At 42.1% G+C, this 15,186-nt stretch overlaps 1 protein-coding gene across 1 annotated transcript; it reads right to left on the reverse strand.

Moving 5' to 3' along the window:
• Positions 1-1,496: 1,496 nt before the first annotated feature.
• Positions 1,497-6,105, reverse strand: BMP10 (bone morphogenetic protein 10). Its single transcript, XM_072357250.1, has 2 exons — positions 5,772-6,105; positions 1,497-2,440 (listed from the first exon to the last, which is right to left on the reverse strand). Exons 1-2 carry the CDS (start codon positions 6,103-6,105, stop codon positions 1,497-1,499), a joined length of 1,278 nt encoding a protein of 425 aa, XP_072213351.1.
• Between the last annotated feature and the right edge of the window lie 9,081 nt (positions 6,106-15,186).

Here is a 15,186-nt window from a genome sequence, read left to right on the forward strand (position 1 = left end):
TGCAGCGTGCCACTAAGGACAGGCTGAGATTGCAGTTTGGCTGTAGGGAAAGGCCTGTGAGCAGTGCCAGTTACACTGGGAGGAGTGAAGCAATACAGACCCATGGCCCAACTTGTTACTGGGAACCACGCAGTGATCATAGAATGGGCAACACCATACATTCTTCAGAATGCTGTTTAAATAAATCACTGGGGTGAACAATTCTGCAAGCAATGGAGATAGCCACGGGGGACAGTATTTACTAGCATCTATGGCAGAAAAACATTGTCAATCCCAATCTCCACACAGCACAACTCAACAGAGAGAGTCCACATCCAGTAGGGTCGGTACAAGGTTTTATCCAAGTGGGGTTACATACAGGCACAAAAATAAAACATTCTGTATTCTACATTATATTACAAAGGCAGGCGGTCAATAAATAGATCAATAAATTATGGGAAGCACAGAAGAGTATGTGTGAAAATAGGTGAGACTGGTTTTAGTTGGTGCGTGATAAAGTCTTTTGTGTTCATTCCCACGAAGTGTTAGAGTGATTCTTTCAAAGGTCCTTATCACTTCCAGTGAAGATAACTTTCCCTTAAAAGCGTAAAACAGATGCAGGGACAGTACAGTAGGCTCTGGTACAGGCTAAAAGAGTCGGCGTCACTTACACTTTCCCAAGAATCTGACAAATTTGCAGCTTAGTATAAATAAAGTGACGGGTCTATTGTTTCTCAGCTCCGACACCTTCTTATCACTGCGATTTGTTGCAGAAGAGTGGCGGAAACATGGCATGTGACTCCATCATATATCGTTTAAGGGGGGGCAGTACCTTTATGAATTGACAACTTCAGCACATACATAAAGGAAAGATCCTCTCTATCTAGCTGGCACAATGGGGTTTCCTTTTCTGTCTATTTCTATGCAGACTAAATGCAGTACTATTCAGGTTATGTGCATGTATGGGACGTAGTTTACTGGACTGGTTGGGGGGGACCAGTTTCTGAGCTGGTATAAACTGGTACCATTCTAAATCTTTTATCTTAGTGACATTGGAGCCCAAAGTTTGTCAGGAATCTAAGCATGTAAAGATCTTTATAAAGATTTTACACACAATTAAGCAGTCTAGGTGTGTATTGCCCATAGCTTTAGTTGCTCTGGAAATCCATACAGGTGCCAATCACCTTTCACAAAGCACAGAAAAGATGCCTTTATTCCTGTGAATTTGAATGTGCCCCTTCTGGCATGAAGAGCTCACCCAAACAATCCAGTGATCTGCTCTATGAAGAGAGAGAGTCATAATTTTGAACAGAACAGCAAGAAGCAAGCAATGGAACAAAATATACATTCCCTACGGTCATATGACTTGCCCATTCCCCATGACAGGAAACATACAATTATCTGTACATGCCTCATTAAATAACCTTATTAAATAGGAAATCCGAAATGTACAAATTTACAGACTGAATCATTAAATACTTCCCTTGTGCACTCCCCTGTGCGTGTGTTCCCTGCTACTATCTGCAGCCACACTCTGATACCACCATGCCTTCGTATTTGAACTTGTAGGTGACCACCCCTGCATCCATGTAGAGAATTGAGATAGGATCGAGTTTGGTGGGCACGCAGCAGGCCTTGGAGGCTTTCTGGGGATTCTTCAAGTGAACCAAAGTCTGGACAATGGCATGTTTTGTTGGGGTGACGTGCTCTGTTAAGGGGTAGGCGCATACTCCATGGCACTCATAAGCTTCATATCCTGCTGGAGCGATGATCCAGGAATCCCAGCCAATCTCCTTGAAATCTATGTAGAGTGGAGTCTTTTTGCAGTAGTTGCCTTTTGCATTCCTTCGGATTCGAGCAGTGGAGTCGTAAATGATGTTGGAACGCATCTGGAGCAGAGCCTCCTCACCAGGGTGTCCGTGGAAATTGCCAACCTCCAGGTTCTCCAAGTCCAGGAGCTGCTCATGGTCTATCATTTCGTTCAGCTCTTGCTTCTCCTCTTTCTTATCATTGCTTTGGTCGTCAGAGAACACAATCAACAGGGGCACGTGCTTAGCCTCAGAGTTGATGTCGATATCGAGTTTCCCTTCTCCATTCTGCTCCTCCCCTTCTCTGCTCTCAATGTGAACCTCCAGACGGTGCGTGGTCAGCCCTGCCCTTCGCCAACGCCTGATGGCTTCAGTCACCTCGAAGCTCTCCCACTCACTGCTTGTACCATAGATCTGTCTGGATGCCAGAGCCACAATCTTTCTTTCTTCTCCTACCCCCAAATGGTCATTTTCCAGCACTTCAAAAATGGTGACCTTTCGGTCGAGCCCGTCATAAAGCATTTGGTCCCTCTCCACCAAGGTGTAGAGTCTCAGCTCCGCCATGGTGATTTCTTCATGGTGAGGTATGGAGACATTGAACAGAAGGGGGTATTTCCGAACTCCTATGACACCAACCGGGTGGGAAGCAAGGTCTGGAAATAACAAAGACGAGATATTTTAGAAGGGTCAATATATCCAGTAACACATACACTGAAGTTCATCTGACATGTTTTACATTGCTTGATTTCAGTCCAGCAGTTTCAGGAGAGTGTTTTCTCAGTTGTCCTTGGAAAAAAAAAAACAACCCAGAACTTTATTATAGATATCTAAGGACAGTTAGATCCCACATAAAATAAAGACTGTAAATCTGGACTGGTTTTCTTACTGGCTTCAAGGAAGGACAACCTGTTAAAAATGTGTGGTCTAATACCAAAATGAAATAGCTTCTCATTGTTTTAAAAATGAGACAAAAACAGCCAGTGTAGCAAAGGAAGGGCAGAAAGATATGGCACTGGAGTGAACATAAGATAGATAACACATAGGCTGCATATGCAAGAATAACAGTCTCTATCTGAGTATGCTGTGTGTTTTCATGCTAGGGAGTATTTCCTCCTGATGAAATATACTCAGCAGTGAAGAGGACTAAGCATGACAGGAAGAAAAGTTGCCTGGGAATGTGTAAAGGCTCCAGGTTAGGAAGAGCAGGCAGTGAACATCCATTGTGAGCCATCAGTCAATAGGAAAATTGCCACAGGCTCAGGGAGTTTCAAGCGATCAGTCAGCTGTAGTCAAGCACTTCTGGCAGCTTTGGTTCATAAAACATACAAGAAGCACACAGTATCTGCTTGTCATTCAGGCTTTCTGTCCTATCTGTGTTGCTTGTTTATACGCAGCAATATGCATTTCCTTGTTCAACGCAGGAATCTTAGCTAATGCTTGTATATTTGTTACTGAATTACCAATGCTGTCTACTTATAACTTAGAAGGCAGATTTAGACATGGAGACTACATGTAAACTTTCTGCTTGGGAGCTGTTATTATCTTCATCTCTGACTCCTCCAATTTTGATATCTTTGTAGAAAAGGGACACTGATTAAACTGCAAGCATTGGCCAAACTCCATCAATGCACTTAAGCAAGCGGCTTATTTAAGAACATGAATTTTCCTACTGCCATGAAGTAGGTTTTGAGGCACCTGCCTTTCTTCTTTTTTTTCTCTATTTCTTTTTTTTCTGCTTTAGCAATTCCATCAGTTCATAAATTAAAAAATGAGAAGCTTGCATCTCCCTACCCATCAGTTGATAAGATGGAAGCTGATTATATTCCATACGGCACCAGCATGAGTGGTGAAAAACAATGCTATTCAAGCAAGGGGATGCTTAGCCATGATCTGAGTGATCTGAGTGGTCTTCTCCAACTTTAATGATTCTATGATTCTACAAGTCTGCTATCATTACAGATACCAGTGGAATGGAGAAATATCCATTGGCACTGGTAATGATGCCAGTGATGTGATGACTTGAACTTTGAGGAAACAGGCACAAGGAATTCACTAGACAATGGCTATATGCTACATAACAAGCTGGGTCAGCTCTAACAGGGCAAGAAAAACATTCATTTCTAAGTCAAGATGTGACTTTGCACTTCAACTACAAAGTCCACAGGCTGAGATACCTTATTGCTACCAGTACATCCCTGGCAGGATCAGGAAGGGTGGTCTGAAATCCATAGGAAAATATGAATTTCCCTAAGGACCTTCACTGACAAAACACTGCAGTTCTGTTTGCAGTAGATGCATTATACTCAGACCTACTTCCAGCTGTGCCTGACATTACACTTCTATAATATCTTTATAGCAATTACAAATTTAATAAAGGGCTTAATGAACAGCAATGGAACTACCTTTACCACCAATTTTCAGGTGAGCTAAAGAAGTCTGTTTCTACCACCTCAAAGGTTACATGTTAGTAATTTCTACATCAAAAAGAGTGATTTTGGCATGAAATGGATGATATTTCATTTCATGGATCGGAAAGACATACAACCCCCCCCCCAAACAATTGTATAATCATGCGCTTGTGAAGCTGTGTTAACATCAATAGTTATTAAAATCCCATTTAGCATCTTGCTGCTTGGGAGAGCGGATGTGAGAGAAAAACTAAATTGACAGAATATTACACCAAATTTCCTTTATCCCAGTACAGAATTTTTGCAGCGATGAAGAAGAGATGGAACATCACACAGAAGGGCACAGAGCAGTGAACCCTGCTCTTAGCAAAAAGATCCGTTTGTTCCATTTTTGCCCATTTTGCCAGCGGAATCATTCCAGATTTATGTCACTGAACCATGGTGTATTTTATTGGTTGGCATGGTGTACCCGGTAGATTTCATCGTGTTCATTTCTCCTTCATAGTGCACAATGAGAAAAGAACAACAGGCATTCCTGCACGTGTCTTCATTTGTATTGAGATGAGTAATGGTTCACCCATGAGTCTAACTGGTTTGCCATCAACCGTACAATAAATTCTCCCACTCTGGAGGAAAGGATATGTAAAGGAGGTTTAAATCACAAAGCAGTGCCTCTACAAAGCAGAAACACATTGCCAGTAAATCCAGGCCTGGCAGGACTGAGCAGGGTGATAAAAATGCAATAATGGCCATTCTACGTTAATCAGGGTAGTGTGGAGAAGTCTTGCAGCAATTTGAATAGTTTCACTTATCTCTAAAGAGCTAAAAAGCATGGAGGCACTTGTACTTGCCAAGTGGAATGACTGGTATTCGAAAACCATTGGTTGAAAAGCATTTTAAACATAAATCCCACATTGGCGCAAATGACTGTTAGGGAATTGTTGGATGTTATCACTGAAATTTATCTTTTCTTTGCTGAAATGAGGGGGAAATGTTGAAGCAGAAACATAGGGAACCATGTAAGGTTATTTTAAAAATACTTTTTAATATGAAATATCCCGTTTCTCAAAGAAAATAAGTTGTGTGATACAAAATTCTTCATATTGGCTGGTCTGGGCTCAAATGTCAAAGGAAGAACATCAAAAGTGAGAGGCTATTAGCAGAAATCCACATTTTGTTACGCTCACAATCAGACAATACTGCAGCTTTGAACAATATATAAAATGAATTATTGCATTGTATTCAAATAATGCTAAGGGTTTCCATTTGAAAATCAGGTGGTTAATAACAAGTGTCACTCTGGGGACAATGCAAACAATGTGCTCAAATTATACTCTTAAACTCTAGAGGAATATCATATTCCCCTGAAAACTTGCAGTCTCAAAAGCGAAGGACAAGGGATCCATCTCATAGCAGTGACATAAGTACAAGCAGTATTAATTGTCTGTTGCTAACGGTGCTCTCACTGAAAGGCCTTTACTCCCTATTGTATGCTCAATGCCTGGTTGACTGTATGTATATATATATATGCACTTCATGTTGACTACAAGAGTGACCATTTCTAGAGGTATCTTACCTTCATTTTTGAAGCTCCTAATGATATTTGCAGAAGGCATAGATGTCCTGTCAGTGGCAAACTTGTTGTACAGCTCTAGCATGTACTCTGGTGGGTCTACTTTGGCCGATTCATGCAGAGGAATGTCGGAGAGGTTCAACGTCTTCAGGAACTCGTTCTTCATATTCTGAAGCAATGTGTTGAAATCAACACCATCCTGTTCGGACAGGAATTCATCAAAAAGAGGCTCGCCTTCCTCCAAGGAAGAGTGCTCCAAGCTCAGGATGGGACTGCAAGCGGCAAGGTGAACCAAGAGGCAGAGGCCAGCCCACAGATGGAGGACTATGGAATCCATGGCTTCGCTCCGGCCTCTGACCACACTCAACAAGCTCTAGCTCTCGTGTGGGCTAAGTGGCGGTTTTATCCCCTTGTGTCACAGAGAGATGACAAGTTTGGATTGAAACTTGTGATCCGTCCTCTCTCTCTCCCTTCCCCCTCCCCAAAGCCAGGTCTCAGTAATTGGATAGGGCTTGCTCTCTTCTATGGTCGCCTTGCCTCTCTTATCTCGTGTAGTGTAAGCTGTTCACCAGATTTGTTGCTATCTTGCAATCCCCTTTCCCTTAATGAGCTTTTTGTAAACATTCTGCGCTAGGACATGAGAAGATAGGACAAGTTTCTCCTTGGAGAGGAACTGCTCTTTCTTTCTGCCTCCTTCAGCGTGTGTGAACAATTCCATCCATGCAGATACAGAGGAAACGTAAATTCTATAGAGCCTCTACTGGAATCTATGAATTTTGCACCAAGGGCAAGGAACAGTTCCTTTAGTGTGATCTGAACATTAGCACGGGTTGAGTGCTCATGCTCAGTGCTGTGTGCCACACAAATGCTTCGAAACAGAAAGAGTAAAGCAAATCTTCACTTCTTTTCATATCTTATATACTTAGCAGGTAAGAACTTGTAATTCTTGATTTAGTTGTGGGAGAGTTCCCCTTTGCAAACACTACAAGCTTTATCCAAAGAGCAAATCTTATCTGACCTGCTGATTTTTCCAAACCCTTCTTTTCCACTGTGGCTAATCACATCCAGTGATCTGTTGCCTCATCTCTGCAACTTTCTTCCTTCACAGATACTCAGTGTCTTCTTTAGTATCCATCACATCTTTCTTCATCGAGACCTATCACTCTCATAAGTGGCCTCAACTCCAGTTGACATAATTAGATTGATACTCAATCAGTACCTCTGTGAAAATCACACGTGGTATTGACGTCACAGGCATCAGCGTGGCCTTTAACATTGTTTCATTCAACTTTTCCCCTCATAAATATGGGAATTTCATAAGAAAAGCAGAACAATTTATCAAGGTTACTACTTACTCTACACCAGAAGGAGATATTTGAGCTTGGGAAAATTAATTTTTATGTCAGTGTGGATTTCATGGTTATCTGTATAAGCTTATCTATAAATTCTCCTTATCAAAGACTCATCTCTGAACATTGTGGCTTTCTGGAGCTAAGTTCAGAAAAAGATTTAGGGAAATTCTGGAGCTGAGGTCACTTGTGTTAACCTAATAAGAAAAACGCAATCTTCTTGCTTGTGATTCATCACCTGACTATGCTGAGCCAAGGTCCTATGGTCATGGGAAGGGAAATTAACTATGAAAACTGTGCAAAAAGAGTAAAGGTGCACAGTCCTCACTCTTTTCTGCAGCACAATAACTGGCTCCTGTAAAGGAAGATCTTCCAGCTGACTTCTCATCAGCAAACGATCAGGTAGTAGATTTGCTGTAATACCTATAGAAATGGTTTCAAGATGTCTTTTGTATGTTTAAATATTATTTTCAGAAGTGCACTGGCTTCATATACATAAATGCATTTATTTTTTTCCATGAAGAGTGTAAACATGCTGTAAGAGCTGCTGCTTTTTGGAAGGGAACAGGTGCTGCATCTTCTCAGCACTTAGAGCCTTATCCGTAGTGCTTGTTCATATCTGGTTTTTCTCCCCAGACAAGCACGAATAACAGCTTGAATGCAAAGGCAAAAGCATGCAGAGATATGCCTTTCAGAGCCTGTAGGCACTGGGGTCTATAGCGTTGCATGGCTTGATTCTTAAGAAGTTTAGGGCTGAAAGCTTTGCATTTAAAAGCAGTTTTTGTTTATTTGTATCACTGATGTTTTTTAGCTCTCTCACACTGGTGAGGCTCAGGATTATACCTGGCCATTAGAATCACAGAATCATTAAGCTTGGAAAAGAACCCTAAGATCATCTAGTTCAATCATCAACCCATCATCACCACATCCACCAACTCATCACCACCATGCCTACTAAACCATTAATTACGCATGGAGTCAACATCTCCTCTCTCTTCTGTTAATCCTGATGAACAGTTCCAGAACCAGAAAGGTTTTTCCAGGTTTATTCCATTTTCCTACAGTTTAAAACTGTGGTGTAGCTTTGGTTTAGTGGTCTGATAAGACCAGACATTTTCTGTGAATCTGTGATGATCCTATATTATTAAGAATAAATGGCTCATCAGGCAGACAGCGTTATTGAAAGGTTTCTTGGTCCTTAATCCTAGGAAATTTGTGTTCATTTCCCCAGTGAACTTGCACTTGCACATGGGAAAATGCAGCTGATGAAAACATGAGCCTCAGCAATGATCTCTACAGCATCAAGAACAGCACTCTGCATATGCAGAGCACTGTTTGGAGTCATAGAATTATTAAGGTTGAAGAAAAACACTAAGATCTTGAAGTCCAACCCCAACAGATCCCTACTATGCCCACTAACCATGTCACTCAGTGCCACATCTCCAGGGACAGTGACTCTATCATCTTCCTGGGCAGCCTGATCCAATGCATCACTGCTCTTTGGCCAAAGAAGTTTAGCCTAATACCCAACCTGAATCTTCCCTGCTGCAGCTTAAGGCCATTACTTCTTTTCCGATCACTAACAACTTGGGAAAAGAAGTCTACACCCATCTTACTACAACCTCCTTTCAGGTTTTACTCATGTCTTGCTCTTCCTGTTGGATCTGGCTTCTGGTGGAGGATTGGACACAGTTCATTTCTATGCCATGGTGAGAACCGAAGGGGAACATCAGCCCTGAGCACAGAGAGTGGTCTGAGCAGTTTGGGCAGGACCACAAGTGCGGCTGACATGGCCAAGGCTATGCAGCAACTCCTGGGAACAGTTCAGCTGTCGAAAGGGTCAGTCCTGAAGATTGCAGGGCTCCAAAATAGCCTCTAATCTTGGGCATCACGCAACTTCCTCCGAGCCAATGCCTCCACGGCTTCTTCTGTCAAGAGGCAGCAGAAGAGCACGGGTTTGAGCAGGAATGTGTGAAGCAAGCTTGGTGCTGAAAGGCCAGAAAGTGAAGCAGGGCTCTACGAAGTGCCAAGGTCGACAGTCTACCATGAGTGAAAGGGTGTGATGCTCCTCTGGGAAAGAGGAAGTGAGGAGAAAGAATGTGAAGTGCTTTCAGAGCATCTTTGCCTTTCCTTCAGCTGATTTTCAACATGGAAGCACACCTGCTCCAACCAATGCAGGCAGATAGCATTGGGATGTGGGATTTTTTCCAGGAGAGAGTGATTAACATTTGCTCACGTGGGCTTCTGTGATGGAAATGGTTTCCCAGAGAACAAACAGAAAGCTTTCCAGCTAATTACCCATGTGTGATTTCTCCATGAGTAAACTCAGTCAGGTGGATTTGGGTTCAGTAATGCTTACTTTAAATTCTATTAAGACTTTAAAACCCATTTTTTAAAGACAGAGAAACAGAACAAACACTGGGCTCTCTACCGTTCCTGCAGGAGATCTGCACTATAGCACAAGGCAACCTTTGTTTATTTGCTGAAATCTTTGGGAAAATAAGTGTGTCAAGCCTGAGAATGTCTTCTATATGACACGGAGAGTTCTCATTCTCAGCCATGACTGCTTTTGTCCACAAGTAATTCATCATTAGCAAAAGAGAAAAAGGTATGTTTTAATGGAAAATCAAGAGTGCCTTTGGTGACGTTAATCAGCCCTTAAAAACAGAGACAGACCTAAAAAAAACCCCATGTATTTTCCACCGCACCATGTTAAGAGGTATAACATATCTCTGTCACTTTTGATCAAATCTCAGCCTTCATACTGAACCAACAGTGAGATATCTCATTCAGAATGGCCCAAATTCCTATGTGGCAAATCTTCAGCCTCTCCCAAAACCTGTATAAAGGCTGGGTTTGAGATTCAGAGCCTCTCTCTAATCAAGACACCGTAGACAAGAATGCCATTTGGGGGAAGCAGGAGAGTGATGCAAACTAATGTGCTCTAGCAATCATCCCAACATGTGATCTGAAATTTTCCAAAATACAGCCACGAAATTGTTACGAATATGGCCCACAATGGTCTCTGTCAGGAGATAGCTGTGGCATGAGGCAACTGTTGGACGTGATATGGGAGATAAAGAAGAGTGTGACACTGACAGTGTGATGAGCTTGCAATGGAATAACTAAAATTAGTTTCCATTCCTGCATCTGCCCAAGTCATTGCTGTATGCCTCGGTTCATGGCTGCTCTGGATTTCCTCTCCATAAATGGGCAGTTCCCAGCAGTGCTTTGTTGTGATTTCAGATGGCACTGGAAATTGAAAAGATAGAACATAAAGAAAGAGTGGGGAGAGAGAAGTGTGGCAATACGTTAAAACTGGGATGTTAGAAAAGGGAAGGGAAGAGGGAAGGAAAGAGGGAGGGCAAAAGGGAAGAGAAGGGAAGGGAAGGGAAGAAGAAGAGAAGAAGAAGAAGAAGAGAAGAATAGGAAGAAGAATAGAAAGAAAATGGAAGAGAAGAAAATGGAGAGGAGAGAAGAGGAGAGGAGAGGAGAGGAGAGGAGAGGAGAGGAGAGGAGAGGAGAGGAGAGGAGAGGAGAGGAGAGGAGAGGAGAGGAGAGGAGAGGAGAGGAGAGGAGAGGAGAGGAGAGGAGAGGAGAGGAGAGGAGAGGAGAGGAGAGGAGAGGAGAGGAGAGGAGAGGAGAGGAGAGGAGAGGAGAGGGAGAGGGGGAAGTGGAGAGGAAGGAGAAAAGGGGGAAGGGGAAAGGGAAGGGGAAGGAAAGTCACAGGGAAAGGAGTCCATCCCTGTGCATTTGCACTACTGCAACCTGCTCTCAGCTATGGGTCATTGGCCATGCGGTGGGATGATAAACAGTGATAAGCAGAGATTCTTCAGCACAAAGCCTCAGCCACTGAAACAGAAAGAAGACTGAAAATAGCTGGACATTGCTTTCTTGTCAGTGTCCTGTCAGTCACATTCACTGTGAGCACATGGCCTTGTTGTCCAAGCTCCTTATGTCTGGAAAAGCATTCATTTCCCAGTGTAACTTGGGCATTCTTCATGTTTAATTCTAGTTCTGCACATTTCAGCATTTTATTTTAATCTTTTCTCAAAACATATCAACATGAGTGATCAAAGTTACATGAACTAGACTATTTCCAGCAGCACTATGCTCAACATTGGCTTATATCCCTTAAGAGATGGGAGGCATCTCAAGAAATTAATGGATTTGTTTTCTATCTGAGATCGTCACAATGAAAGTATATTGTAATGCTAATTAACAGGCATGTTAATTGAATTATTATTGAATACCAGGACTTTTGCCTCTGCTGCTTTCTTATCACACTTAACAGTGCAGCTGAATAGAAAAGGGTCAAGAGAAAGTTTTAATTTCACATTGTTGAAATTCCTTCTCTTCCTTCATGCAGTTATTTGGTGGAGTTTTGGATTCACGTGGCTGTTAAACTTTAGGCAACCCTCAGTGACACTGAAAGAAGCAAAACTCAAAGACAAAACTCTGTTTTGGTGACAACTTTGATGAACAGCTCAAAAATGATTTAATTAACAACCTGGCTACGAGGCAGAGCTGGAATATTTTCATGCTGTTTGGCTGATATCTCAGCATGAAATGGCTCTTGCAAAGCCAACTCTCTCACTCGTATTTCTCATTCAGTTGAATACCAGATTTTGTCTTTTCTACCACGTTTCTGGTGTTTCCTCAGTTTCATCCATGAAACCCTCACATTTAAGATTGCAGCTTGGACTGCACATCTCCCAGTTTTTCTCTTGGCAGATAGGAGTGTCTTGTGAAGCGCGGATGGCAGCTTATCTCATTGAGAGCATGGAACAAGCCCCTCGCAGTCCTTGGTGTTAAAGGGCTCTGCTTATCAGGAATGAGTGGCAGAGTGCTCTGGCTCAGCTCTCAGTGCATTGCACCCAGGGATACCACTTAATGTGACACTATCAGACACCTCCCGGAGCTCTCAGGGCAAATTTCTCAATCAGGGAGTGTCCTTATGTGAAAACAGCCCCTTCTTCCTATGCGTGGGATGCAAAGGTTGGTGGCTACCACCATTGGGTCGGTGTATCTGTATGATACACCTGCTTCTCTATCCAACAAGCAATGGCTTCTATCCAACAAGCAAGGGGAATATAGAGGATGTGGGAGTTCTGGGGCTTCCCTCCTTACCTGTGGTTACAGTCAGGATGATGTTGGTGTGATTTATCTTGTTGCTGCCTCCCTTTTCTGAAACAGGAAGGATTCAATTTAAACGGTGTCAACCTTTACTACTTGTGTTTCTATAATGATTTGAAATCTGATTAATGAACCTCCTGCAGCTGCAGTGCTTTATTAAAGAAAGGAATATGCATATGTATATTAAAAAGAATTAATAACTAATATTATGAGAAAGGAATTCACTTTTATGTTATTTCTGTGCTGTGATTTCCAACCCACTATTGTTTTCAATAGTCCAGTCAGATCAGGGTCTCAATAACAACCCCGGACTTCCACTGAAATACAAACTAAAAAGCATAACAATTAAGATTGCTGTAACAATTTGCCATCTAGTGGTCAACCAAAATCACATTCGGCTCTTAAGAAGAAAGCAAGTGTGGACCATCAGGATTGGGTTACATGCCTTGGAGTATCTGTTGCAGCCCACTGGCCAAGATATTTCCTTAAATGAAATGCAAAACCTTGCAAAACCAAGCTCACATCCACTTTGGCCAATAATTGAAGATCTGAGTATGTAAAATCAGGCACCTTGATTCTGTGCATATGCATTACCTTTAGTGTGATAACTCCTCTTGTATTTTTGCATATGGATCTTGCCATGTTGCTTTGTTGAGGGTTTTTTCCCCCTACTACCATGCATCGTTAGTACTAAAAGGGTGGGAAGACTCAGGAAAATGAGGGCAATCAGATTCATATCCTTGGCTTGCTGGCCCAGACAGCACAATTCTTGTTTCAAGTAATGGACTTAATTCCTCAGTCTGTCTGACTTCAAGAGAATTCAGTTCCATAAAGCAAAATTTGCTGGTGTTGCTATTCCACTTTGTTCCTTGATGCAAAATGGAAGGTATTTTCTCATATATAGAATCATAGACTGTCCCAAGCTGAAAGGGACCCATTGCTCACACGAGTAGAAGTTTCTGGGTTAATCTCTGATTTTAAAATGGCCACAGATTGACCTTGGGAAGTAGTCTTGTGCACTACTTACAGTGTGGAAGTTCTCTATTAAATGAGTTCAGTGTTAAAAAGGCCATAATGTGCAGCACAGGTGACCAGATAATCTGGTGTCCTTGGCAGTGAGGAACCAGAAATGCTTCCTGCCCACTGATATAAAGGATCAAGAAAGGTTAATTGCAGCAGACATGGGGATGTGACTGGAATGTGTGCTAATTCTGCCATCCCCAAATGCTTCACGTATTTTAGCTGCCTGTCAGTGTGCATCCGATGATACCATTGCTTGGATTCCGGGCATGCTTTTGAAAACCTTTTTTTGGCTTTTAAAAAGCTGGGAGTGAATAATCAGGATCATTATTATATTTCAGCCTAGGATAAATGCTGTTTTAACACATAAATGCTGACAGCGTGCGTGCGTGTGCAGACTCACACTCACCCAGGCATACTCCCAATGCATTTACTTCTACGTATATTCTACATCTTTTATAGGAAGGGACTATATGTAAAGCTAGCCAGATCTCCAGAATGCATATTACTTGGATGGAAAGCTCTTGGATAGATCTGATAACTTTTAAGATGGTTAGAGTCAAGTCACAATAGTCTTCTCTAGACTTCCACCATACTCTTCTTTTCTAGGCTCCTTCTACCAATATCTCATTAGCATCTAAGCTTGTGCACTGTCTCCCTTCCTCATTTTCATGGTAGATCATGGGTTCTAGTCCTGGTGGGATCACCAGAGCCCTTCACATGCAGATATGCCAAACCTCTGTGCTGTTTTCCAGTTATTTGTCTTATGCTTAAGGCTAATCAGCCTCATGCACAATCAACTCTGCACATTAACCTTTGGCAGTAGCACTCTCCTTTGTTGACTGTGAACAGTAATTCCCTCCCATTGTTTCTGAGAGTGGTTGCTGGCTGCTCTCCACTTAGGAACTTCAATGGGTTCTGTGCTCTGTGGGTTCCTTTCATGGAAAACAGTGGGAATTTTCCATCCATTCCAGACGGAGGTCTCAGAATTCACAATGTTAAAGGATCCTTACCAGCAGATGACCCATATCTAACAAGCTGTGTGATAGCAGATGCTGCATAATATGTAGAACATATGCTTAAAGTGCTAATTAAAATGGGAGTTTTAATTCTCCATCACATTACACATTCACTTCAGAACTTCTCTGTTTAAAGATTGAAAATAGCTTCAAACTACAGCACCTTAAGGCAACCAATGGCCCATATATATCTCCAGGGACACTTCACCTCTTGTTGGTGCTTTTTACTCGCTTAGTCTTTTGCTGTACTCCAGCAATAACATCCATCACTTTGTAAAGCTGTGAAAACAGATTGATTATAGTATAAAATGGGTACACAGAACATATGGCAAATGGTGGCACAGTCAGCAGGAAACAGCACTGGCCAAGCGCAATATCAAAAAGATCAACGTTTTATTCTCATACATAGGTCCTGTTTTCTTTTGCTTTTCTTCAGAAGTGGGTGTACATTTCTGTTTGTCCTGGGGTTACAGTCACCAAACTCTGAATTAATTTCCTTTGCTCTGCAGCCATTTCTTGTATGATCTTGGAAATTGATGATATTTTAGTGGTGCCAGTAGGATTGGATTCAAGGTCTAAATTGCACAGGATAGATTGCCCTTCACTTCCTCATCGGTAATATCAAGGCAACAATTCAACTCCAAAGGGATACCTTGCCATTTGGCAACAAGGCTTCAATAAACTACAGATATTAAGTCTTTCACCCCAAAATACACAGCAAGCACACAAGTGTGATCTCAACCATTTGCTGAGATTCACAGGAAAAGCACACAGGCATCACCAATGTTGCCTCATCTTGTATTTTAATCCGCTCCAGAGATATCACAGAACCATGGAATCATGAAGGTTGGAAAAGACCTCTGCAATCCCAAAGTCCATCCCAACATGCCCACT

The sequence above is a fragment of the Excalfactoria chinensis genome, chromosome 25, assembly GCF_039878825.1.
Source record: "Excalfactoria chinensis isolate bCotChi1 chromosome 25, bCotChi1.hap2, whole genome shotgun sequence".
NCBI lineage: Eukaryota > Metazoa > Chordata > Aves > Galliformes > Phasianidae > Excalfactoria > Excalfactoria chinensis.